At 33.7% G+C, this 26957-nt stretch overlaps 1 protein-coding gene across 1 annotated transcript in view; it reads right to left on the minus strand.

Annotated features, from left to right (window-relative positions):
- The window catches only part of PLCB1 (phospholipase C beta 1), a 964239-nt gene that overhangs the window by 168950 nt on the left and 768332 nt on the right, over window positions 1-26957 (minus strand). The window contains exons 17-23 of the mRNA XM_074209479.1: window positions 23343-23427; window positions 18199-18323; window positions 16158-16312; window positions 14027-14191; window positions 11128-11227; window positions 10209-10313; window positions 7579-7688 (exon numbers count right to left, since the gene is read on the minus strand). Coding sequence (XP_074065580.1) covers window positions 7579-7688; window positions 10209-10313; window positions 11128-11227; window positions 14027-14191; window positions 16158-16312; window positions 18199-18323; window positions 23343-23427 — 845 coding nt within the window. The remainder of the gene's footprint in view (window positions 1-7578; window positions 7689-10208; window positions 10314-11127; window positions 11228-14026; window positions 14192-16157; window positions 16313-18198; window positions 18324-23342; window positions 23428-26957) is intronic.

The following is a 26957-nucleotide window of genomic DNA, read 5'->3' on the forward strand; positions in this document are numbered from 1 at the left end:
ACATCTTCATGAGGGAAAAAAATACATTGTGTCCAACAGAAAGAAAAATAGAAATTATATCTATATATAGCTAAAGATTAAATATTTTTATGACCTAACAAATCATAATTATTATTTGAAAACTAGCCCCCACCCCAATTACACTTATGAAACTACTATCTATTTACTTTCTTAAGAGTATCAAAAAATAAGGCTGACCTAAAACTCTGCTTCTATATTTTTTTTATCCCCAGTGTTTCAGTCACCCAAAATAGCTCTTTGATATGTGATGTCTGCTGAAAAGATATGTCTTTGTTAAGTATAAGAAAGCCTTAAAGGGTCCCTAACAACCTTGGAAGATCCCAAATTTTACATCGCTAAAAAAATAGTTTCTTATTGCTGGAAATATAATGTTCATCTATGAACTGGTAACAATGTTTTTCACCCTAACTCTTGTTTCCACCATATGGAGCATTCCAGTCTCTGAAATAGTATATTTGTTTTCTAGACTTAAAAACCATATTCATTAAATTGATAATTTTTTTAGGTTTTTGCGAGGCAAATGGCAATGGAGTTAAGTGGCTTGCCCAAGGCCACACAACTAGGTAATTATTAAGTGTCTGAGACCGGACTCCTGACTCCCAGGCCAGTGCTCTATTCACTGTGCCACCTAGCCACTCCCAATAATATTTTTTTCAAAATCTAAAATCTATTAGAAAAAGTTGACAGTCAATTATTAGATGTTCAGTAAGTCATTCAGTCATATATAACTCTTTGTGACTCTATGGATCATACTGCCCAAAGGTTTTTCTTGGCAAGAATACCAGGATCTTTTGTCATTTTCTTCTCCAGTAGATTAAGATTAACAAAGGATAATCCCAAAGTCATATAATTTGTACATGTCTGTGGCTGATTTGAACTCAGGTCTTTAAGGCTTCAGTTCCAGCATCCTATCCACTGAACTACCTACATGCTTCTGATGAACAGAGGCTAAATGACTTATCCAAGATTATAGTAAATATATAAGACCAGATTTGAACCTGGGTCTTCCTGATTCCAAATTCAGTGCTTCATTCAGTGAGTCATCAAAAAGCTGGCTGACAGATAACACATTTTCAGATTAAAAACTTTTCTTTTAAAATGTCATCTTTCAGGAAAGTAATCCCTCCAAGAAGAAGGATTATTCTATTTACAAAGAGATTATTTCAAGTTCTAACCAAAAACCAATACCACTGATTCCAAAATTCACCAACCTTTAAGTAGAAATGATAAATGATATATTTTTTCATAGCCATGATAAGGGTATGAGGAGAGAAGAGCAGATAATTAATTGTGAAGTGGACAACATCTAGCCAGAAGCTCTAATTTCTAAGTAGTACCTGAATGAAATGACTAAATCATAGATATCACTGATCTTATTTATTCTTTTTTTTAATGGTTTTGAAAGAAAAATACTTTCATCTTTAAATGACAGAATTGTAATATGCAAATATAATTTAGGCCTAAAGATTTAGGATTTCAGGCAAAAAAGGGAAATATTTTATTTTGTTAACTCCCCAAAATTTGTTTTTATTTAAATTCTGAGGAACCTCCATTTTCCACAACTTAAAATATATGGTTTCTTGGACATGACCTTCCAGGAGAACATAGCTCCTTCTCTCTCTCTCTCTCTCTCTCTCTCTCTCTCTCTCTCTGTCACATCAATTTTATATATATATATATATATATATATATATATATATATATGTATATACACATATATGATTAATCAGAAATGATCTGTAAGCTTAATCCTTCCTAGTATTAACACTATTTAATGTCAGTAGAAGATTCTGTCTAAAGAAAAATGAATTATAATCTGGATAAATATTATTTGGTTGACTATCTTCAGATCTCTTAAAAATCTAATTTTTCAAAAAAGACTAATTTTCACCATCAACTATGGAATATATTTAATATACTAAAATAATATACTAATTATACTAAAATTATATTAAATTATACCATTTATAATGTTTTTCCTTTTGTAATTTGTTCCTTTTAATTTTTAGTTAAATTCTCTTTTCTTGAATCAACTCATTTTTCCCATGTTTAAAACTTTGCCACTGCCAAAAATAATGCAAAACATGATTATTTGCAGAGATCATGAGTCATGGGAAGACAGAAAGAGTCTTTAGCAAAACCTTAATTAAAAAAGTCAATTTTGGGGGTTGGGTGATTAGGACAGGAGGCCAAGAATTTTCATTATTCATATGTTAAATATTATAGACATGAATTATGTCATCCAAATCCCTGAGATACTCTAATTATTTTTATTTAATTTTTATAAATTTATAAATAAATAACATTCAAGTTATTTATTCAATTTATTTATATAACTTTTAATCATTTTGACCAAAGGTATAGAACTAGAAAGAATATACTGAATTTTGTTTTAAAAACTGAACTATTGATATTATTTTTCTTTGTAATAAATATAAAAACCGTTATCATTTTTTCTTTGTACACAAGTAAAAGCAAAATCAGAATTTTGATTTTTAATGAAAATTATATTGTCTCTACTCTATAGAGGTTAGAGGTTGCAAAAAAAACACAAACCAGGTCTTGCAAAACTACAAAATATTTGAGTATAGTTTGACAGTACTTTTTCATGTTAAGTATATGAACTCTGCCAATCTAAGTACAAAAAGGTTTACCTTGAATAGTATGGCTATCATTTTTTGTTTTGTTTTTATCTATAGCATGGAGATAATAATATACTCACAATCGATCTCATAGGGTTGTGAATAAAAGTTATGTGGAAAACTTAAAGAACTATGTAAGTGCCCTTTATTATTAATATATGGTAATGAATTTTATCAAAGTAATGTGAGAGATGATGTGGCATTAAATAGGGGGAAGTTATCTTCTGTTTCTGAATCTGACTTATAGGCATCAATTGCTTGCTGAAGTAGAAATAATAGAAACATCCTTGGGGGGTCCAAGAGAAAGACCACATTCTCCTAGAATTTATATTAGAAAAGGAGAGGAGATATGGATATAGTTTGACAGACATTCTTTACTTTTGGAGGGCAGGTTTCAAATGATTCAGAAGGATTGAAATTCTATAAGGCAATTCAATACAGAAGCAAAAGGAAACTTTCAAGAAAGGGATTTCTGAAGGCACCGGAACAATCTTAATTAGAAGGAAAAAATTCCGAAGAGATTAATTTTGATTTTAAAAAATATGTACAGTAGAAGCAAAATTGTATGTCAAGATGAATGTTAGAAAATAATATGACTCTTAAACAATGTATTGTTAAGATGACTAAAACTCAGAATTATTCACCAGAAATGAATGTGACTGAAAATTGATAGTGGGCAGAAGAGTGAGCTGACTGTGGATAAAGTACAAGATAAAAGCTTCATCTTCCTCAATTCATATCTGGCCTCTGACACTTACTAACTATATGTCTCTGGGCAAGCCACTTCACCTTGTGTGCCGCAGTTTCATCATCTGCAAAATAATCTGGAGGAGAAAACAGTAAACCATTCTAGTATATTTGTCAAGAAAATCTCTTAAATAGTTGGAAACAACTGAAGAAAAAATACATGAAAATACACCCCATAGTATATTACATTATGAGGAAACAATTCCAGACATGAGGGACTAATATTGAAAATATCTGGAGCCAAGAGTGGTATCTTGCTTTAGGAATAGCAAAGAGGCCAGTCTCAATGAATTGGAATATATATATATATATATATATATATATATATATATATATATATATATATATATATATATACATATTATATATAATAAATATGTATATATATACACACATATATATATATATATGTATATGGTAAAATAAAAATCATGAAGGTAGGCAAAGAGCATTTATCCAGGCATAATTAAATATAAGCAAAAGAAAGATCTGGCTTCAAAGATATTGTATTTTAATGCAGGAAGATGATGCATAAAATGTAGCTGAAAAGGGGGAGAAGGGGAGAGGAAAAAGGAGAAATCCCCATGAAGGACCTGCTGATGACATTCAGAAAGTTAGAAATACACCTGGGAGGGGGATGAATCATAGTACCCTAAATGAAGGCTCTGAGAACTCAACAATGAGAGAAAAGGCTTGGTATGGCAAAGGAATATGTTCTAGGATGAGAAAGTGGCTTAGGCATGGCACCAGTTTAGAAAGTCACAAGCACAACTTAGGGGGTCATACCTTGAAATAGGACTAAAAAAACTGCCAAAGTGAGTTGGAAGATCATTCATAACAACTGTCTTTTTACACATGAGAAAACTGAGGAAGAATATGAACACAAAGGAATTGTGTCAGATCCCAATTCAATTATTATTTTGAGTCTATTAGAACAATGGTGAAGAAATACTCCTCTCCCCCACAAAAATTCTGACAACAAAGGGTCTAAATGGATTCATCAAGGAAAGGTCAGACCCATTTTAACACAAGACTCAAAAGGTAAGTGTGAATATTAGGACAACTAGAAAGACTATATGTATACAGATGGCATGAATGTGAGTCAACTATACTGGGATGATTAGACAAAAATGGAGTAAGAAAGGAATGTTTTGGGAAAGGGGGGAAAGGAGAGGAAGGATGGGGAAGATTATCTCACATAAATGAGACAGGCATGGAAGAGCTTGTACAATGGAGGGGAAAATGGGCGATGTGCATGAGAGGCAATGCTTGAACCTCACTCTTAGTACAATTGGTTCAAAGAGGGAAGATTATCTTTAAACACTCAACTGGAAACAGAAATCTATCTTATCCAACTGGTAAGTAGGAGGGGAAGGGAATAAAGAGGAAAGCTAAGTTAATAAACAGGAGTGTAAATTAAGGGAAGTATGGCCAGAAGCATATTACTTGCCCTCTCCATGGATGGGGAAAGGATGAAAGGAGGGACATAAATAAGAATTTAGTTTTTTTAAATATTAAAATAAAAATACAAATTTAAAAAATAAAGGAAAAATCAGGTCAAAATAATTTATATTCTTTGAGTAATAGTCACTAAACTGTTAGATGAGAGGAATGCTATAGCTATCTAGACTATAGCAAAGTGTAAGTGTCCCAAATTATTCTTATGAGAAAAAATGTATACACATGGGGTAGATGATATTTACAGTTAGAAGAAAAAGATGAAGAGCTATGAAGTTCTGAACTAAAAATATAGTTGTTAATCATTCAATGTCACTTTGAAAGAGGTACCTAGTGGAGTATCTCATGGATCTGTATTTGATCCTATGGTGCTTAATGACTTGCTTTAATTTAAGTATAAATGGGAGATCACCAAATTGGCAGATGATACTGATTGGGGATGAATAGTTAATAAATTGGATGAAATAAGTTAATAGCTAAAAAAACCCTGAAAGCCTAGAGCCCTGGGCTGAATATAATATGGTGAAATTCAACAGAAACAGCTCAGAGAGGCCAGTTAAGTTTATCATCTGAAAAAGATCTTCAGGCCTTGTTGAATTTAATGCTCAATAAAAAAAAAATGCCAATTCAATCTTGGGCCGCTTTTAAAAAAACATATTTTCCAGGAAAAAGAAGATAACAATCCATCATACCCTTCCCTGGTCAGATCTCATCTGGAATACTGCTCAGTTCTGTGTGCATAGATTGGAAAATGAATTGATAACCTGGCCAGTGTCCATTTGTGAACAAACAGGATAATTAAGGAGGAACTGAATAGGGTTAGCCTGGAGAATAGAAAACTCAGGGGTCACATGATAGTTATCTTTGAAGTATCCAAAGGGCAATCATGTAGAAGAATGGCTTGCATTTGTTTTGTTTTGTTTTGTTTTTTGGTACTCTGGTGGGGGGGGGGGGAGAAGCAATAAAGAGCAATGAAAGCTCTATAGAGGCAAATATTACCTTGATATCAGGAAGTACTTTCTAACAATTAGAGCTGTACCAAAGTGAAATGGACTACTTTCATTGGTTGTAGGTTCCCCCTCATAGAATGTCTTCAAGTAGATCCTGTAAGACCACTAATGAGGTATGCAACAGTTTGTGCTTCTTTGCAAGCATGAATTGGACTAGGAGGCTGATGAGAGGTCCCTTTCAAACACTAAAATTTGGCTATTTTATCTCCAAAATGTTTGTCACAAAAAAAATTCAATGTCTAATGATAGGGACTGTTGTAAGTGCCACAGGAGTGGGAGTGGATTAAAGACTGGGGAGGTATTTAAGCACTGGTATTTGGTTCAATAAATAGAGACCTTGGTGTAAAGGGAGAACTTGTCATCCTTGTATTCCTTGTCTCCTGCCCCCTCCAACATTTGCCTGGAGAAAGATTGAGAGAGTCCAGAAAGGGGACTTAACATAAGAGTCCAGAAAAGAGACTCAACATGGGCACCTGAACAGGGACTCAATACATGGCACCCATACAGAGACAAGAAGGAAGAGAATGAGTAAAGTCCGATATAAGGATACAGAAGATAGAAAAAAAGAGGAACCAGGTAAACATCTCAGAGCAGAGGATTCCAGAAGGTAACAGGATGTATTACCAGGGGTTGATTTTAAGTTGGAACAAAGAGGTGTAAAGAGAAAGTGAGAAGACAAGAAAGTTTTCAGCAGTAAGGAACCAGCAGAAGTAAGGAAAGCCAAAGTGAGAAGAAACAATTAAGTATTTAGCATTGAGGAGCCAACAAGAAGTAAAATTTCGTAGGCAGTGTCGCAGGGGACAGTTTCTTTCTCAGTAGCAGTCCACAACAGAGTCATGAACAGGATGTGGAGAACCTGCTTGCTGTTCTTTTTGGCTGCTGCTGCCAGCCTGACTGCGCTATGTGTGGTAAGTGTGATCCAAACCCCTAAACCTACAGGCAACTTTAGAGACTTCTTGTTGCCAAAGACCTCACACCTTCCAGTCTACAGCCAGCTGCACCTCAGCCGTTGCTCCAGCAGCAGAGGGCTGTGAATTGTACACTAGCTGCGCTTGTGCTGAGAGCGACGGTGTCACATGCTATTGGACAGTTTGTTATGGTGATGGTTACTGTTCACAAGATGCTAGCCTGGGGAAAGATTGAGGGAGTCCAGAAAAGGGACTCAACAGTCTAAGTTTTTTTTTTTAAATATGGTGAGAGGTAAATTAATTTCTATGTATTTGTAAAATAAAGAGTATCCAAGACACTTATACCCAGAGGCAGTTAGGTGGCACAGTGGATAGAACACTGGATCTGGAGTTAAAAAGACCCTAGTTCAAATATGGCCTAGCTATGTAATCTTGCCAAGTTATCAATTTCCCCATATGTAAAATAAGGATCGAAAGAGTATCTGCCTTCCAAGATTGTTGTGAGGAACAAATGAAATTAAGATAGTGCAAGGTACATAGAAAGTATTATATAAGAGTTATCTAGAATAATGGTGGTGGTGATGATGATAATAGTAATGTCTTCAAAATGCTGAAACTTTAGGATGAGAAGTGAGTTAATTATTTGAATATTGTTTTGTAGCCATGATGGCTTAAATTCAGATGATTAGCTTTTATATTTTCTCATAAATGATCTTAGGTTATTTTAATATAATCAGTAACTAGGCATGACAAACAGTTTTATCTAAAGGGCATTTGAGAGCATTCTCTTGCCTCTTTCTTTACTTCTTCTTCATCTTCGAGGGTTAGTGCTGCCAGCTGCTTAGCTCTTTGCTCCATCAGGTTCACATATCGAATAGGATTTGACAATGCTTCAATTACATCTGAAAATCAAGCAACATTTCAGATCAAATTTCTGTTGAATTAAAAATCTACTTATTTATATTTATGAATGTAGACATATATACTTATATTTATATAAGTGGATATACTAAGTGGATATATTCAAACACAATAATCCCATTAAATTCCTAATCCTATTACATTTGTGTAGAGGAAATTAAATTCTTAAGGAGTGTGATTAGAGGGGGAAAATCTGAAATTTCTCTTCAACTACTGGTACTTCAAGTCCAACTATACTCTCAAAGGATACAGACTGTTTTCCAATGAACAGCCCAAGTTTCAGAAAGAGAAGGAAGTTTCATCATGAGAAAGAAGGTTATCTGGTTGTAGAATTTTTTTCACAGCAAATTAATTAAATTTTACATCAAGTAGAGATCTTGCAATCAGCACTGGGGAAGGGATACCTAAACTTATGAAATCCAGACCCAAATTCACATATTTTTGTACCAAATCTGTGATTTAATCAGGATTGGGAAATTCCCATAAGGAAATGTCTACAGAAATGCAGATAGATAATTATCTTACAACTTATAGCCTTAGAATGCTATCTGAAGTTATGAAGAGCTCTTCCTTGGCAGAGTTATATAATAAATATATATATTAGGGGTAGGTCTTGAAGCTTGATTGTCTTGAATTCTGAAGATGATCCTCTAACCTTACAGGAATGGAACAAAATCCATATCTTCAGATCTCTTCCAGTACACATCTGAATCTTCTCTCTCTCATTTTACAGTTTTTCCTCTTTTTTCCACTTCCTCTCCAACTCTCCCCGCACTACCTGTATTTTTCTTTATGTAGAACTATGTGACTTAAATTTTATTTAATAAGTTTTTCCTATATTTTCAAATTTTAGGTTCTGTTCTTAATTAAAAAAAACTATTTTGCAATTCTACCTTAAAATACTAGATAGCATTAATATTTATTGATAGATTTCTTCAAATAGAAGAAAAAATTCTCATTTCTAAACTATAACATAAGTAATTAACTTGACAGTATAAAAGTAGTTTCATATTTTTACACTGATATAAGATTAGAATGGAAGGTCATTCAATCTTGGTAATAGATACGCACATATTTAAGATAGTAACTGGCTATTGGCATAAATCAAATAAAATGCATAACTGCTATGGTTCATTATTCTGATTTATAGGAAAAAAGGCCTAAACATTTGATTTCCATTTTCTAAATGGATCCTCATGATGAATCAGCTCTTTAGAAGATCAAACTGGAGAGGAAATATAAGTAACTCAAAGCCATTTAATAAATTTTCTGAATTATAAAATAAAACTTTTAGATTCCAAGAAGGTCTGAGATTCTATGACAAATCTACATTTATGTGCTGGATTAAATAATTTCATTAGGTATTGATTTGGATCTGTGATTTCATCAGATTCAAAGAGTTCCTGATGAGAAGCTTCCTCTGCCAAGACAAATCATGAATTTGTCTACAAACGATAACTTAGAAATATTCTTAGGGCTCTGAGATGTTAGGTGACTAGCCCAAGGCCACACAGTCAGTGTGCATCTGAGAGGATTGAATTCAGGTCTTCCTGGCTTTGAGGTCAGTTCTTGATCCATTATATCATGTTGCCTCTTCAAGTAATTTCATGAAAACAAAATGTGATGTTGAATCACCATAAAAAAAAAGCTATCTAGCAAAAATGTTCAATAAAATATATGTATAGTCGTGGGTAAGATGCCAATTTCCTGAAATCTTCTTGGAGTTTTCCAATTCAGTTACTTAGAAGGTCTTATCAATTTAATAAGAGAAGGGAAATTCTCAAATTAGTATCTGAGCCGGTATCAGGCTTTGAGACAAATATTTCAAATGAAAATATCCCTCTAAAATGACATTTTCAGGCTGGAAGTACTTGGGAATCTGATCGCTGACTTCCCCCTAAATGCTTTACCTAAGCACTGCCCTTGGACTGTTGTTCCTTTATTCTAGGTCTATACGGACCTCCTGGGTTGTGACTCTAAAATGCTTAGAGAGGTCTCCACAGAACTCCCCCACTTTATTTGATTGCTTCTAATAGGGGAGCAGGGTAGAAGGCAGCATTGGTTCGAGGACTCCAGGGACTGAATCTACTCAGTATAGCAGTCTGTTTCAGATGTGTCTGACTTTTCATGATCCCATTAGGGGTTTTCTTAGCAGAGATACTGTAATGGTTTGCCATTTACTTCTCCAGCTCATTTCAGATGAGGCAAACAAGGTTAAATGACTTACCCAGGACCACACACTAGTTAGTGTTTGAGAACAGATTTGAACCAACATCTGTTACACTATCTACTGTCCCTCCTATCTCCCAATATAGAGTGTATGAATTACTAAAAATAACTCGCCTTATCTACATTTGGGGCCTATTATAGTATCTCATATCTAGCCATCTTAAGGAAATGGCCCCAAATCATATTAACTAAGTTGGAATCAATAATTTTTGGCATCAACATATATTAAATTGTAAATTCAAATAAATAAATTCAGTATTATATTTGTTTACCTGCATAAGTATCTGGCACATAGTCTTTCACTTCTATGTATACAAAGACAGCTGGAAGCATCAAAGGCTGATTCCTTTCATTCCTCAGACAAATGTAGTGATAGCCTGGAAAGTGAAAATAAAAAGAATACTTCAAATTCACTATCTGTGCCTTTATTTGTTCTAATATATAAATATCACATGTTGTCTAAACATTCTTAGAAAAGTCTTCCTGGTCCCCTGACTTCTGATAACTTCTCCCCCCACCCAGGATTATTTTCATCTATTGGGCATATATCTTCTACATGTCTAATTATTTAAGAATTGTCTCCCTCATTAGAAAGTCAACTCTTTGAGGATAGGGACACTTTTTTTTGGCCTTTCTTTGCACCCTAACATTTAGCACAGGACCACAAATATAGTAAGCACTTTATAATTTTTTTGTAGACTGGCTGAAATTGGGTCTTTTCTTCTCATTAACACAACTCACATTTGGGTTTTTTGCTTTTACCCTCTTGTGATTTTCCCTTTTTGTTCTGATTCTTCTTTCATGATGTGATTGAAATAAAGAAATATGGATAACACAATTATACTTCTATAACCTATATCAGTAATCTTGCTATCCTGGGGGAAGGGAAAGGAAGGGTGAGAAGGAGAAAACTTTACAAAAATGAATATTGAAAATTAGCTTTACATATAATTGGAAAAATAAGTAATAAAAAAATAATAAATAAAAATAATAATATAATATATATAATAAGACAGTGTAAAAGTGTCCCAAATTCTTTCCACTTATAATTTTCACATGAAAATTACTTAGGAATCACCAAATAAAATTAATATCTTAACTATGCTACTAAGTCATGTAAATAACAAAATAATATACTCATGAATTTCTAGTCCGATTGCAATGCAGCACTTCTCATTATAGTAATTTTACCTGGTCGAATTGCTTGTACAGGCAATATCCGATGACCAATAAATTTACCTCCTTCTTCATATGCTGCTATCCTTAAACATGCTAGAGAAGGTAGAACAACCTAAAAAACATATAGGACATTGATCATCAATTTCCATTAGAAAATTACAGCATGTTTGAACAACATTTTTTGTTCTACCAAATTCAAATTTTCAACCAATTAAATAAGAAAGGAGAAAAATGAAAGAAGGAAGATAATGATGTTAAGCAGAGATTTTTAAATTTTCCTTTATAGCAGGTGGAAAAATAATGTATGTATATATGTGTGTGTGTGTGTGTGTGTGTGTGTGTGTGTGTGTAAAGAAAAAAGAGTGATAGGCCTTCATTTTCCAATTATTTATTTTTGTGGTTGGTTGGAAGAGCATTTAGGAAGTTTTAGGTAGATAAACTTATCATAAATTTTAGTTTAAAGGATTTTCTGAGACATCTCATTCAATCTCCTGATCTTACAACAGACATAAAGTGACTTCCCTGAGATACATGGGCAGTAGCAAAGCTGAGATTGGAACTCAGATCTTCGGATTCTAATACAGCATGCCTTCACATGTAACATACACCCTGCCATGCTGGAACTCAGTCATCAATTTAATCTCAAACAACTTTGGAGGTTATCACTATAACTAAGATTGCAATAAAGCACTGACTGAATAATGTGGGGGCAAATGAGTGTGACTCTAGCCTTAGTCCAATTGCCTTAAGGTTGCAGAGTTTATAGACAAATAAATAGATATGATGACATTAGAAACAATGATGACTGATCATGACTTAAATAATGTTTCTTCTTCTTGTAGGCACTTTGATGTTTGGAAAGGGCACACTGTTACTACTGAGGAAACCTTTCAAACATTTCTCTTGCTCTAGTCAATTTTTAAAAAATGATTGAGAACAGAGAATGTGTTTTCTGGGGAAATATTATGAAAAGCTGAAATTTAAATGAATGCATTGCTGTGGACATTGGGCTGCTTTGTTTTATCTGGCTCTCACAGGAATTTTTTTTTTTTTGCAACAATCTTCAGAATGCCCATCCTGGCTTCCGTTTATTAGAGAAATAGTTTCTTTGGATAGACAAGGTCAAGTGCAGAAACATGTAAGCTAACAATACATAACTTAAACTCCTTGAAATAAATCAACTAATCAAAAAGTACTTATCAATGGCTGCTATGTTCCAGATATATAATAGTCACTAGGGCAAAGAATATTAAAATAAAGACTTCACTGAACTGGAGGTGGAAAAGAGTCTTTTGAAATGCTATTTGGGCAATAACAGATGTAGAGTGGAGTATCCAATCACATGTACTAATGTAGCTGTCAAAGCAGAATACAATCAAATTAGACATCATTAAAGATTTGCAGGTAGATGATAGTGATGATGTTCTAGAAGAAGACCATAACATCAGGGAGGTGCTGTGCTAGGTCACCAGTTACATGTTCTCTTCCAGAGTCATCTTTTTCCAGTGGTAAGATGTGAATCTGGACCATTGGATATGGTCCTGAATGTGAGGCAAAGTGAAGTGACTTGTCCAAGGTCACACAGCTAGTAAGTGTCAAGTATCTGAGGCTGGATTTGAATTCAGCAACTCTTGACTCTAGGGCTGGTGCCATTGCACAACCTAGATACTGCCTCACTTGCTGTATGAACCCATACAAATCTCCTCTCTGAGCCTCAGTTTCCTTATCTGAAAAGTGAGGATAACAATAGCATTTATCTTACAGGGTTGACATGAGGATCAATGATAATACATACAAGTTCTAAAGCATTATATAAAAGTGAGCTATTAATATAATTAGTAGACTCTAAGGTTTTGATTTTAATTAACCTCCTTTTAAAAAGGGCATGCTAACTTCTTCTAGGGACCTTATTTTTCTTTTTGTTCAGAAACTGTAATTTTATAAGCACAGGGAAACTCCTGTTTTTTTTCAATCAAACCTGATACTCATCTGTAATTTACAGCCTGACAGAACTGCCTTCAGTCACACAATTAGTCTTTGTGAAAAGCAGAAACCCAGAAACTCAGATTTCCTTCTCTTTTTTCCCACTAGCTCAAGTTCCCTCTTGCCAGGGTTCCTATCTTCCATAATTTCCACCTATTTATCATAATCAAAACACATAAATTAGTATATTGTGTAGGAGATGGCAACAATACATAGAGTATTGTGTCTGGAATCAGGAAAGTCTGAGTGCAAATCAAGACTTCAGACACTTAATAACCATGAGTTCAGTTGTTTTCAGTTGTGAGCCTGACTCTTCAAGATTCCATTTGGGGTTTTCTTGGTAAAGATATTTCCATCCCCAAAAGGGCTATGTGATGTAGTGGATAAAGCACAGATCTTGAAATCTGGAGGATGGGAATTTAAATCTGGCCTTTGACACTTCACTAGCTGTGTGACCTTGAGCAAGTCACTCAACTCTGATTATCTCACATCCAGGACCACCTCCAGGGGCCTAATTCAAATCTGGCTGCTAGACTCAGATGACTGGAGGAGAAAGTGAGGCTGGTAATTTAGCACAGCCTCCCCACCCTCCTCCCCAATCCACTTCATATGTTTAAGACATCACCTCTCTGAGGTCATCATAGTCTTCTTCAAGAAAGGACAAACATCATTTCCTTGCCCAGATCATTTTACAGGGGGGAAAACTGAGGCAAACTGGGTTAAGTGACTTGCCCAGGATCACAAATAGTAGATGGCTAAGGCCATATTTGAACTCAGGAAGATCAGTCCTGTGTATTTTACTTACTGCGCTACCCAGCTGACCTCAACAAGAAAAAAAGGACTTTTCATTGTGTTTCATAAATAGGTCAATGTGCTCAGGGAACTATTTTCTTGACAAAACCAAAGTTAAAAAAATAGCTAAACTAACCTTCTTGAACACTATGGGTTCTTCTTCCCAGACTGGATTTACAGCATTTCCTTGAGATGTCTTGGTTTTAAAGGCTTTTCTCCTGGTGTCCACTGGTAAGCCAAACATATCTATTTCTACATAAGTCCCAACTTTTTTGTCAGAAAGAAACTGACCCGAAATGATCTAGGAAGAAAAAAAAATTGTTGTTCCTGTTTAGTGACAAGATCTAGAAGTCCTCTAAGGTTCTAGATCCTGAAAAGTTGAGAAATTCCAAGAAATGATTATTTTTCCTGAAAGTACATAAATTCAAGTTCCAGGGACAAGAATTAATGTCAAACAAAACTTGAAGTCTGAATGAATAATTGTGTAAGAGGAAGTTATATAAGAATTGCATGAGTGCTTTCACAAGAATGGAAAGAAAATTGATATCTAGTATTATTCTTGAATCTTCAACTCTGAATTACTTTGTGCCAGTACAAACCTATTTGCATTACCAGTCTTGCAATTGTTTTCTCAAGACTAATAGCTAATGTACCGAGCAGAGAGAAGAAACCAAAAACATTTCTGATTTCACACTTTGATTGCTATGTTCTCTCTGTCTGTTTTTATCTCTGTCTCCTTCTGTCTCTGTCTCTGTTTCTGTCTCCTTCTGGCTCTCTGACTATGTCTCTTTTCTCTCTCTCTCTCTCTCTCTGTCCCATTCTCTTTCTATGTCTGTCTCTTTCTGTCTCTCTTTCTCTGTCTCATTCTCTCCCTGTCTTCTCCTTCTCTCTCTCTCTCTCTCTCTCTCTCTCTCTCTCTCTCTCTCTCTCTCTCTCTCTCTCTCTCTCTCTCCTCTCCATCTCTCATCCCTCCCTCCCCTTTTTAAGAAAGAAATTCAACTTGTTCATTTGTTTTTCATAACTGTTTGAATTCTCATGTCACATATGCCATACCCCAGATTCTCAGACCCTTTCTTATGATGTGATAATTTCTTAGGAAAAGGCTTTATACCTATATCCCTTTATACCTTTATACCTAGGGAACAGAAAAGCTAAGAACCATTGGAATAGAGTGAACTTAATGAAAAATAGTTTTAATTCCTTAGAAAATTATTCACTACCATCAATGTATATTAAATGAATAACTACAGTAACTCTAGTATAAATATTGCATGAATGTGGATGAATGCAGAATCAAGGTGACTAGAAAAATAAATTGAAATTTCTTTATTTCATGAATCCAAGTAATAGAAATTTATTACTACTGAAATGAGCACTACATTTTTAAGCATAGTAATGAGCATTTGTAATGTTGTTTATATAGAAAGAAAGAATTCAAGAACTCTAGTATGTATTTTCTTCTGTAGAGGTGATGTACACCAATTTTAAATCTCAAACAAGCTTCTTCTCTTAAATTCTATTTCATACAATTCTTCAAAATATTTTAGCCACTTTTGAAGACTCTTATATTTGCTTTTATCATAAATAAACTATTTACATATTTCTGTTTCAGATAGTATAGAAGAATAGCAAAGAATTTTACTTTTAAAAATGTAATGGAATTTCTAGTAATATTATCAGGCAACTTGCAAAAATCTTCTGAAGTGGTCGGTATTAAAAAATGCATTCCCAATTTAGGCATTGAAATTTATTTTCTACAGTTTTATTACCTAGCTATGTCAGATCATAAAGACAAAAGAAAGAATGCTAAAATGGCATGGGAAATAAGTTCTCAATGTTAATTACATAGCACTAGTTTTGCTTGAAGTTATTACAATTCTCTTTAAAAATCCCGTGATGCTAGACCAAATCCTAAAATGCAAATACACAAGGAAAAATACTTTTTATTTAATGTTTCTAATAAATATTATGATGGGAATATTTTCTTTATAATCCAACACTGAATATATTTATAATTTAAAAGACTATTACCAATAGTATTATTTTGTTTTACACATATTCCAAAATGTCTTTTTAAATATAGTTCATTTATTTGAAGTATATTCACATAAATGAGAAAGATTGACAGCTATGTTGGTTATGCCTATCTTTTACTCTATTTTGGTGGATTGAGAGTAGGATAGAAACCAGTTTAAGAGCATAAGTTTAGAGTTCATGACAAAATGCCATATTTTTGTAAAGTGATTTTATAATCCATACTTACATACCTTAACAGATAAAGTATTGGCTACAATACCATCCACGATACCTTCAGTAAATGGATCAAAATGTTTGTCTGGTCGTCTCATAAATTCTGGCTTTAGTCTATAACCACTTTTCCCATTGTATTCATACATTCCCAAGTTCAACTGCATAGCCAAGTCTGAACATTAAAAAGACAGATTCAACAAAAATCATTTCAAGTGGTACAGAAGAGAGAGAAAGAAAAGGTGATTTTATGTTTATTAATATAAACAGCCATTATATTTTATAATGATCTTGTAATTTATAATAATTTAGAAAATTAATTATATTTTATTTTTATTTTAAATGTTTTTATTATATTTACATATTAGTATATTTAAATTATTGTTTTATTATTATACTGGTGTTTTGACTATTTTTTTCATCAGCACATCATACATTACTAATGTACTCAAACATATATCATTTACCCCTGAAGGTTATGCTCTTCATAGATAATCCACAGGCAATTTTTAATCCCAATCCTGTCATTCCCAAAAGTCAGCATGCTCCTGGATAGCTTTCTGTGAATTATTACCCCAGTATATATTCTAGGAATTCAAACTAATTGTGATGTTAGCATGAACATGATAATAATTGACAGCAAAAAAAAAAATCCTACAAAGTCTGTACACCACTAGGCATTTGAATGTCCTAATCAACCCAATATAGGGACTATAGATGAAGTTTTTCAAGAGGAAAAGGAGACTTAGACTCATAATTTCATTAATATATTTAACAGCTATTATAGAAGTTCCTACTACCAAAGAAGACCTACAATTTCTGAAATGTATAGTTTTAAAATTGATTAGGGATAGTGACCTGCACTGAGTTACATATCTACTTTGGGTTAGAAAAAAAATTTGAATCCAAATTTTCAAGGGTGAGGCCCAAACAAGATCCTTTATTTCATCTTAGAGATGAAGGAACTAAGCCCCTTACAGATGAAATGACTTTTTGCATTGGTTCACACAGCTAGTAAGTGTTAAGAGTCAGGTTGTAAGTCTAGATTTTCCAGGCTCTCAGTCCTATACATTCCCCATTATGCCACAAGAACTCTCAAAAAATAAATGTTAAACTGATATGAATGGAAGTAAATCTTCAGAATACTTTACTTTATAAAGCTAAAATGAATGTTGCCCACTTTATATTTAGGTAATTAAGTAGCACAATGAATCAAGCTCTGAACCTGAATTCAGTCAGACCCAAGTTCAAGTCTGGCCTTGGATACTTACTGGCTACGTGACTCTTTTTATTTAAAAAAAAAAAAACTTTTTTGTTTCAATTTCTCCAACTGTAAAAAGAAATAAAAATAGTACCTACCTCTCAGGGTTGTTAGAAACATAAAATGAGGCATTTGTAAAGCATTTTGCAAACCTTGAGGCACTATATAAAACCTAGCCATTACTGTTACTATGATTATTAATATTGAAAAAACTATGAATGCACATATTCAGACTTGTGATACATAAACTATTTAAATACTTTAAATTGCATTTTTTTAATTCATCAGAGTAAATAATTGTTGTACCAATGAAAATTGCAACTTCTCATATCTTTGTAAATGTCCTTCATGAGTTGCAATGTCCTCAAAATTCATCACTCATGTTGCCAATTTGGTGATTATCCTTTATGAATTTATCTAGGTTGTTCAACAAACATATATTTCATCACTTGTCCCATACATTATAGGTAAATATCACCTATAAAAATGAAAATTCACCTCAGTTACTCACGCTCCCTCAAAAAAAAGATATATTTACTGCAGAAAAATGTATTCAAGATTGAATTGAGATAAACACTTCAGCTGCTTTCCAATAACATGGGCATTTCAAGGAGTTATCAATTTATAGATCCATTTATTTCAATCACCTATTTGCAAATTGATTAATGATTCATATTCCCACAGTAATAAAATTATACACTTTGATTGGGTTCCCAGGGTGATTCACAAAAGGCTATTTAATCTATAGAATAATTAATTTTCATAATGACCTTTTTCTGACTTAAGAGGGAAGCACTTACCCACTGTTTGGAAGTTAAGAGCTACCATTTGACAACCAGCATTCCAGAAGACTTGGGGCATGTAATTTGAAGAATCCACACGTGTTCCTTTTGGATAAATCCTGCTAAGCTGCATTTTGTTATATCTAGGTGAGAATATAGTTAAGTAGGATCATAGTATCAAGTGAAAATATGATTTAGTCATTCCATCATTTTACAAATGGAGAAATGATGACCAAGAGGGGTTAAATAACTTGTTCAAAGAGAACAGAGATAGCAAAAAGTAGAGCCATCATTTGCAACCTTTCCTTTGTCTCCAAATCCAGTGGTCCTTTCACTACATTTGCCACAAAAATAATTAATTATGCTTATTGTGCATTATCTAATTCTCTTCTTGCAAAGTACTAAATGAAAAAAGGAATTTAAGATTTATCAAGGGAAATGGATTAAGTATAGATAAAAACAACCAACAGAGTAGAAAACATAAATTGAGCATTTAACTACTAAACATATAAGTTATAAACATGTGTTGATGAAACAACTGAAATTGCCAGAAACCTATGGAATTCACTGGAGAAAGTTTCTGGGAAGAGATTAATTTGAGACATAGTTTTGAAGAAAAAATACCAAGTCACGATTTCATGGATTGTACAATCAATGGTACTTCTATGGGGCAATGACAAATGGTAAGGATTGTAATCTTTTGAAAACTGACAAATCAAATGCACATATCCATAGAATTAGGTGGAAAAATTTTGGATGGGACATCAGAGGCCATTTTGTTCAAAATACCAATGAATAAAAGAAATTCTCTTATAATAGACCTAAAGAATATATCTATAATAAGCTTTTGCTTAAAGACCTTCAGAGAAAGGAGATCTCCAAAGTAACCAATTTCACTTTACCAAAGTTTAAACTGTTAGGAAGATTTTCCTTATATCAAACCTAAATTCCATGTATTTCACAATAACATCTGTTTGAAGAAAGTCATTTATATGTTACCACAAGGTAACTATCTGCTTTCTATTTTGCCTTATGTCTCTCTCAATATTATTTCTTCCTATGAACACAAGGAGACATTTGCGGATGCCTGATATAAGAAAGCTAACAAATAAAAGCTACTCTTACTTCATATTTTGATATTTATTCTAATTAATTATATCCTGAACTCCATATTTTCTTACCTATCTGGAAAATAAGGTGGGTTTTTTTGGGGGTTTTTTTGTTTGTTTTAGGTTTTTCAAGGCAAATGGGGCTAAGTGGCTTGCCCAAGGCCACACAGCTAGGTAATTAGTAAGTGTCTGAGACTGGATTTGAACTCAGGTACTCCTGACTTCAGGGCCAGTGCTTTATCCACTACACCACTTAGCAGCCCCTCTGGAAAATAAGGTAATCAGGATCAAGGTATCATTCTCCCAAAGGAATTTCTTAAAGATAAGGGGTACTATATTGTACAATAGTGAAGCAGTGAACCAGTTGGCTTCCTCAAAGAATTACTTAGGAGTTTACAATATTGATTAGTGCAACTAATTTTTATTGAAATATTAAACTAGAAGATGAATCTTGAAAAACTTATTTTGCTTATAGTTTAACAGCATAGCATAATCTATAACAAAGAACATCAAAACTACCTACTTATTGGCAAATAAATTGACAATTCTTAAAATCAGAGAATCTCAGTTGGAAGGGACCTCAGAGTCATCTTGTCCAAATCATACCTGAAGATCTCATCTACAACACACTTGGCAAATGGTAATATGGCATTTTCTGAAAACCTTGTAGAACTGGAACCCCTTGCCTCCTGATTAAATTCAGATAACTCTTATTATTAGGAATTTATCATTATTCCACTTCTATCACTATCAACAATTAGAATGTTATGGGCAACCTCATTGTTCTAATTTGTGCAGTTTGGGACAATTTTCTTGAACTATTCAGGTACTTTTGATAACCTCAATTCTTTTACCAATTGTCTTTATTGTAAATAAACACCATGACCTTAAGATAGCTGTACATTAATGCTTATGGCATAAATTACAAATCAAGTGAAATGTCTACAATTATCTTTTATCTTATAGATATCACAGACATTTGATAAGATTTATAACTGGATTATGTGAATGGAATGTTATATCTCATTTTAAGAAATGTTTTTGGTAGAAACAATCTGATAGCACTCTATATCAGTAAGATATACTTGAGTGGACATCTACAAATTTGAACAAAGAAGAGAAGTACAGAAAGTACTTGGGTAAAAAAAGAGAGATAAACAGAAGTATTTATAATTTTTAGGGGAAGGCTTTTGCTGAATCTAACTCAATGTTGAGGTAAAAGTGGCTGTATATCAATACTTTGAAAGCTCAGAGTTCTCATCAAGGTAGGAACCATCACACTATTGGATTTGTAGTCCCTCCCTTAGTAGGCAGTCATGATTTAGCAAATTAACATGTACTCTCTTGCCAAAATCTTTTTATTAAATTTTTTTTTTTATTTTTTGCAAGGCAATGGGGTTAAATGGCTTGCCCAAGGCCACACAGCTAGGTATTTATTAAGTGTCTGAGGCCAGATTTGAATTCAGGTACTCCTGACTCCAGGGCCAGTGCTCTATCCACTACGCCACCTAGTTACCCCCTGCCAAAGTCTTTCAAAACTTAGTGTCATATGCACCCCCCCCCCCGATGGTATCAGAGGAAACTTTTGTGGAAATTGATGGTTATAGGTATCTTAAAGAGATAGCTCTCCCAAGGTTATTGACACTTTCAGCATAATTAATAATCAATTTATTAATTAGGTTAACTAATCACTAAATTAATGGTCAGTGATTTCTCATGGAAACCAAAGACATCTAATGGACACATTAAATACCTTAAAAGTTCTTGTCAAGGGGATTCATTTATGTGCTCTTGAACTTTCTATCCCCTCCCTCCCATGCTGGGATTGCTCTTCATCCTTACCACACAAATGTCCTTCCTTCCTTCCTTTCCCCCCTTCCTTCCTTCCCCCCTTCCTTCCTTCCTTCCTTCCTTCCTTCCTTCCTTCCTTCCTTCCTTCCTGCCTTCCTGCCTTCCTGCCTTCCTGCCTTCCTGCCTTCCTGCCTTCCTCTCTCTCTTTCTTTCTTAGATTTAACACCAGCATCAACTTCTCCAAGAAGTCATTATTGATTCCCCTCACACACCCTAGTACCTACTTTTCTCATTCTTAAACTACCTTGCATTTAACTACTTTATTAATGAGATAATGCATGTACAGCATTTTGGAAACCTTAAGCACTATATAATGCTAGCTATTGAGAGGAATTATTTTGCTATTATATTAAAAACCAAGTTTTTATTTCTTCTATTTCCTCATTCAGGAACCAGCCCTGTGAGCTAATAACATTAAAAAATACAAACACAGTAGTAAATGTTCAAAGTAATGTAGTACTTCACAAACCAAAAGATCCTATCCTCTGATATAAGAACTTGATATTTGACCAAAACTGCAGTGAAAACTGGAAAACAAAATGGCACAAGCTAGATATAGATCAATATCCTACACTATATGCTGAGAAGATCAAAATGGACACATGATGTAGAAATAAAGGGAGATACCATGAGCAATTTAGCTTTTACAAGACAATGGAGTTAAGTGACTTGCCCAAGGTCACACAGCTAGGTAATTATTTAAGTGTCTGAGTTCAGATTTGAACTCAGGTCCTCCTGACTCCAAGGCAGGTGCTCTATCCACTGTGCCACCTAGCTTCCCCTACCATGAGCAATTTAGAAGAACAATAGTCTACCTATTATGTCCAAGAACTTATGACCAAAGAAGAGACAGAAAGCACTATATAACTTAAAAACAGACAATTTGGATTATATATTATAAAACAAAGTTATTAAATTAAATTAAAAAGTTATTGCACAGACAAACCATTGCAACCAAGATTAGACAGAAAGAAGAGATTTTATAGCAAATATCTCTGATAAAGGCTTCATTTCTCATGTATGTAGAGAATCAACTCAAATTTATATGAATACATGTCATCCTCCAACTGATAATGATCAAAGGATATGAACAGTTAGTTTTCAAGCAAATCAAAGCTATCTGTAGAAAAAAAATGTTCTAAACCACTATTAATTAGAAAAATGCAACCTTGAGGCACCACCTCACACCCATCAGACTGGCTAATATGATAGAGAAGGACAATGATAAATGTTGAAGGGAATGTGGGAAAACTAGAATATGAAGGCATTTTTAGTGGAGGTGTTAACTGATACAATCATTCTCGAGAACAATTTGGAACTATGCCAAAACTATGTATAAACATCTGAAAATATTACTGCTAGGTCCTTATACCAAAGACGGGGGTGGGGGTGGGATAAAAGGCGTGCATGTCCAAAAAAATGTGATAGCTGCTCTTTTGTGGTGACTGAGAGTTGGAAATAGAGACTATGCCCATCAGCTGAAGAATAGCTAAACAAGCTCTGGTATATGATTGTTGTAAAATATTATTTTGCTACATGAAATGAGCAGGATGATTTCAGAAAAACCTGAAAAGACATGAATGAACTGCTGCAAAGTAAAGTGAGCAGAACAGAAAAACATTATATACAGTAAGAATAGTATTGTTTGATGAAGAACTGTGGATGAAAACTATTCTCAGCAATACAATAATCTAAGATTGGATTCCAGTGGACTAATGATGAAGCAAATTATCCACTTCCAGAGAAGGAAATATTATCTAAATACAGACTGAACTATGATACTTTTCTGTTTCTTCCCTCCTCTCTCCCTCCCTCCCTTCCTTGCTTCCGTTCTCTCTTTCATGAGTGTTCTTATATAAAATAAAAATGTTTTAACATGATAGCTTATGTATAAAATATATCAGATTTTTTTACCATCTCATGGATGGGGAATTTGGAACTCAAAACTTAAAAAACATTTAAAAAAATTCAGTGACAATTTTAAATGAACAAAAATTTGCTACCTTTTTGCTACCCTTTTAAATTCTTTTGAAAGCATAAAATTTTGTCAGTGATCTTTATAGGTCAAACAATATAAAAACAAGAATCATAGGTCTAGAAGATAATGTTTTCTATCATCCTTACTTTCACTGATAATTAAATTTCAAATGAACAACAGTTAATCTCTGTAGCATCAAGTCAAGGATTTTGGGTAAAGGATACTCTACAAATTCTACTGGAGACTTTGTAAGTTGTTCAAGTCCTTTGGTTTCCACAAAGGAAGACATTTCAAAACTTTTGTTTCTTTCTGAATTAAGGGAAAAAAAGGAAAGAAAAATTATGAGTAAACATAAGTCAAAGATATAATGTACATTTTATGCCTAAATAAAACTTATAGGAGACATGCAACTTTAAAGAGAAATTATTCCCAAGTATAATTTTTATATTTGTGTTTTAAATGAACTATTTATTCATAACTAAATTTATTGTCTGTAATAGCATCCTTTTCAATAATATTGGAGTTATCTAATAGTATTAAGGAAGTGAAATGAATTTTAATACTAAACAGCTGGTTGATTGCTAACCAAATGATGAGGGAAGGGATTGCTTTATCAAAAATTTGAGGTTAGTGGTTTTTATATCACAATATGCTCAATAAATATTTGTTTATTTGAATTTAATGGCTTATCTGGTAGGGGTTATTGTTAGATTAATGTAAGGCCCGATTTATATACAAATTGTTAGAATCAATTTCTTGCTAATGATTGTTTATTAGGAATTCTGTTTAAAAATGTGCTCCTTTCTTACACACAGGTAAAATTATTTGTAGATAAATTTTTCATCAATTCAGTCAGAGAAAAAAAGAAACAGAAACAAACATTCTGCTGTTCCAACTTGCTTTTCCCTCCTTTATCCTCAAAAAGAATTTCATTTGGAAAATTTAAGGAGTCATATGTGATTCCCAGACAGATGGTACTCTTCTCCTTTTGCTTCTTCAGAATCTCAACACTGGGTTGATCATTATCTCTTTCCTTTTCTTGGATACTCTCACACTCAGCTCCAGTGGTTTCTTATTTTGTTGTCTGGTAGAGCAGTTTCCCTCCTTTCTATCCTAATGGAGAGAATTCAACTCAGAACTACCCTCTCCCCATAAACTACAGTTGCCTGAATCAACTTACCACTTTCTCTCTAATTTCACCCTCATTTCCCCCCTCTATTTTGCTTCTTATACTTGTTTTCTCATTAACTGCTTTGATCACATAGTTCATTACACCTAAAGTCAAATGAAAATTAAATGTGCCCTTTCAGATGCCGGCAAGATGAAACTATTGCCTGATTAAAATGATCATGCTTCTCATCAGCTAATATGGGGGGGAGCAGAGATTATGAAGAGTCAGACATGACTGAAACAAAGAAACTACAACAAATGTAGAGCAGATTTTTATTCCATTTCCTTTCACTTTTCCACAGTCTCTTTATGAGTCACTTCCCTACTCCATCCCTTTATACATATTAGGTCCTAGGCATTTTCTTAGATCTAATTTGCATATAAATGTAACTTTTTTTCCTAAGCTAACTCCATGCTTTAGAAAATGGTTTTGAGGCACAACATTTCAAGAAAATATAAGTATTTTATTCAATTTCTGAAGTCCTATTTAATTTTTTTTGCAAGGCAAATGGGGTTAAGTGGCTTGCCCAAGGCCACATAGCTAGGTAATTATTAAATGTCTCAGACCAGATTTGAACCCAGGTACTCCTGACTCCAGGGCCAGTGCTTTATCTACTGTGCCACCTAGCCTCCCCAGTCCTATTTAATTTTGAGGCATTCATTTGTGCCTGACTCTTCAAAACCTTATGGATAGTATTATCCATGGGAATTTCCTTGGCAAAGGTACTTGTGTGGTATAGCATTTCCTTTTCCATTGGATTAAGGCAAATATAGGTCAAGTGACTTGCCCAGGATCATGCAGCTAGTAAGTGACTGAGGCTGGATTTGAACTCAGATCTTCTTAACTCCAGGCCCAGTGCTCTATCCACTGAGCCATTAGTTGTCTCCTGAAGCTCTTTGTGAATCAACTTAATTTTAAAATGGGAATTTGTAAAGTAAAACACATCTTACAATGTACCCATATGGGGGACAAGAGAAGGACCTTTTCTCACTAATATTTTTTCCAGAACTTGTCTATAGAGTATATTTTGTTAAATAAAATGTATTATGAAGGCCAAGTCATGACATTTGGCTGCCTGATGCCATTTGTGTATCAGGTATTCTCAAGTTAGAAAAATTGCTTGAATTTATTCACACTTTTAACATTTGTTTCTCTATTGGGTTTCTAAATAATGTTACCAAAGATAATTTCAGGAAGGAGGAGAATTGATATGACTAACAAGACCAAGAGATATACCTCATGTCATGGGCTAAGGGAAAAAAAAACAGTACTTTGATGGTCACAAATCAACCTTTTAGTAATGGAATGATCAAAACATTTCATTAACTTTTACTACTTTTATATGAGCCAGAATAACTTTTCTCTGTCCCTCCCCCTGTTCTCCCCAATGTAGTGCAACTCCAAGATTAATTATCTGAAAATGACCTTTAATTAAACAAGTACAACATTCTGGAGTGCATTGTTCTTTTCAAAGTGACAAAAGAATACAAAAAAGCACAAGGAGAGTTATATTTAAAGACATTTGGCAACTGTCACCTACATTTGTTTCCAGGCTCTGGCAGAACTAAAAGCATATTTAGCTTCCTTTTGAAGAGCTTTCAATTGATGAATGAGCTTATCTCCCATAAATACTAATGAAATACGTACAAGTACACAAAGTAACTCCTCTAGAATTGAGTTTTCATATTAAATATAAAATGCCTGTATTAATATCCACTTCTGAATCAATTATTGAAAATATAAAATAAATATTTACTAATATATTGATTTGGAAATTATTCTGTTTAGGGCAGAAGTATAGAAAGTGAGCCATTAGACTAATATAGTTTTAGCAAAATGATACCAATGTAATTGAGATAATGAATTATAATATAGCTTTTGGAACCCCTAGAATTTTTTTCATGTCAGCATATCAAAGAAGAAGGGTAACGGAGTTGCAAGGGGTAAGGCAGTAGCTTTCATCAACAAATAACCTTGCAGAGTGTACTATTCCTGTCCCATTTCTGAACTATCTTTAGTCAGCAAATAAAAGTCAAGTTGAGCAAAGTTTGCCTGGCAAGTTTCAGAGACTAATCATTGTCATATTGTTTGTACAGAGACTTATACAATTAGAGGAAGGAGTCCAAAGGAAGAGAAGATTTTATCAAAGGAATATAGCACACCTTTCAGGTTCAAGTGTTCTTGAGTGTCTGCTTATATATATATATATATATATATATATATATATATATATATATATGTATATATATAATCTGTTTCCCAGTTGGGGAGTTTGAGGAATTTCAAGTACCAAGGCCAAGCACATTATGTGTGAGACACAGAATGGGACATATTAATGGAGAATTTCTGCCATATATGTTTTTAGTGAAGGTTACATTCTTGAAAGCACCTCTTAGAGAATTTCAGGATCCAGAAACCCTGACAATCAGAGATGGGAAAAAAAGCAAACACAAATTGGTACCAATTTCACCTTCCATTTTGAGCAAATGAAAAAGATAACCTGACAAACATGGCTTCTTCATTTCTGAAAGGAAAGGTTTTATTTTACATTCACAAAGAGTATTGAAAAGTTGAGTATATGATCAGCCAATGTACTTGTTTTTTCCAGAACCCAACAAGAAATGAAGACTGATGGCACAGTCTCTTAAGTATGTGAAAAGTTGGAATG

This window comes from Macrotis lagotis, chromosome 1, assembly GCF_037893015.1.
Source record: "Macrotis lagotis isolate mMagLag1 chromosome 1, bilby.v1.9.chrom.fasta, whole genome shotgun sequence".
Classification (NCBI taxonomy): Eukaryota; Metazoa; Chordata; class Mammalia; order Peramelemorphia; family Peramelidae; genus Macrotis; species Macrotis lagotis.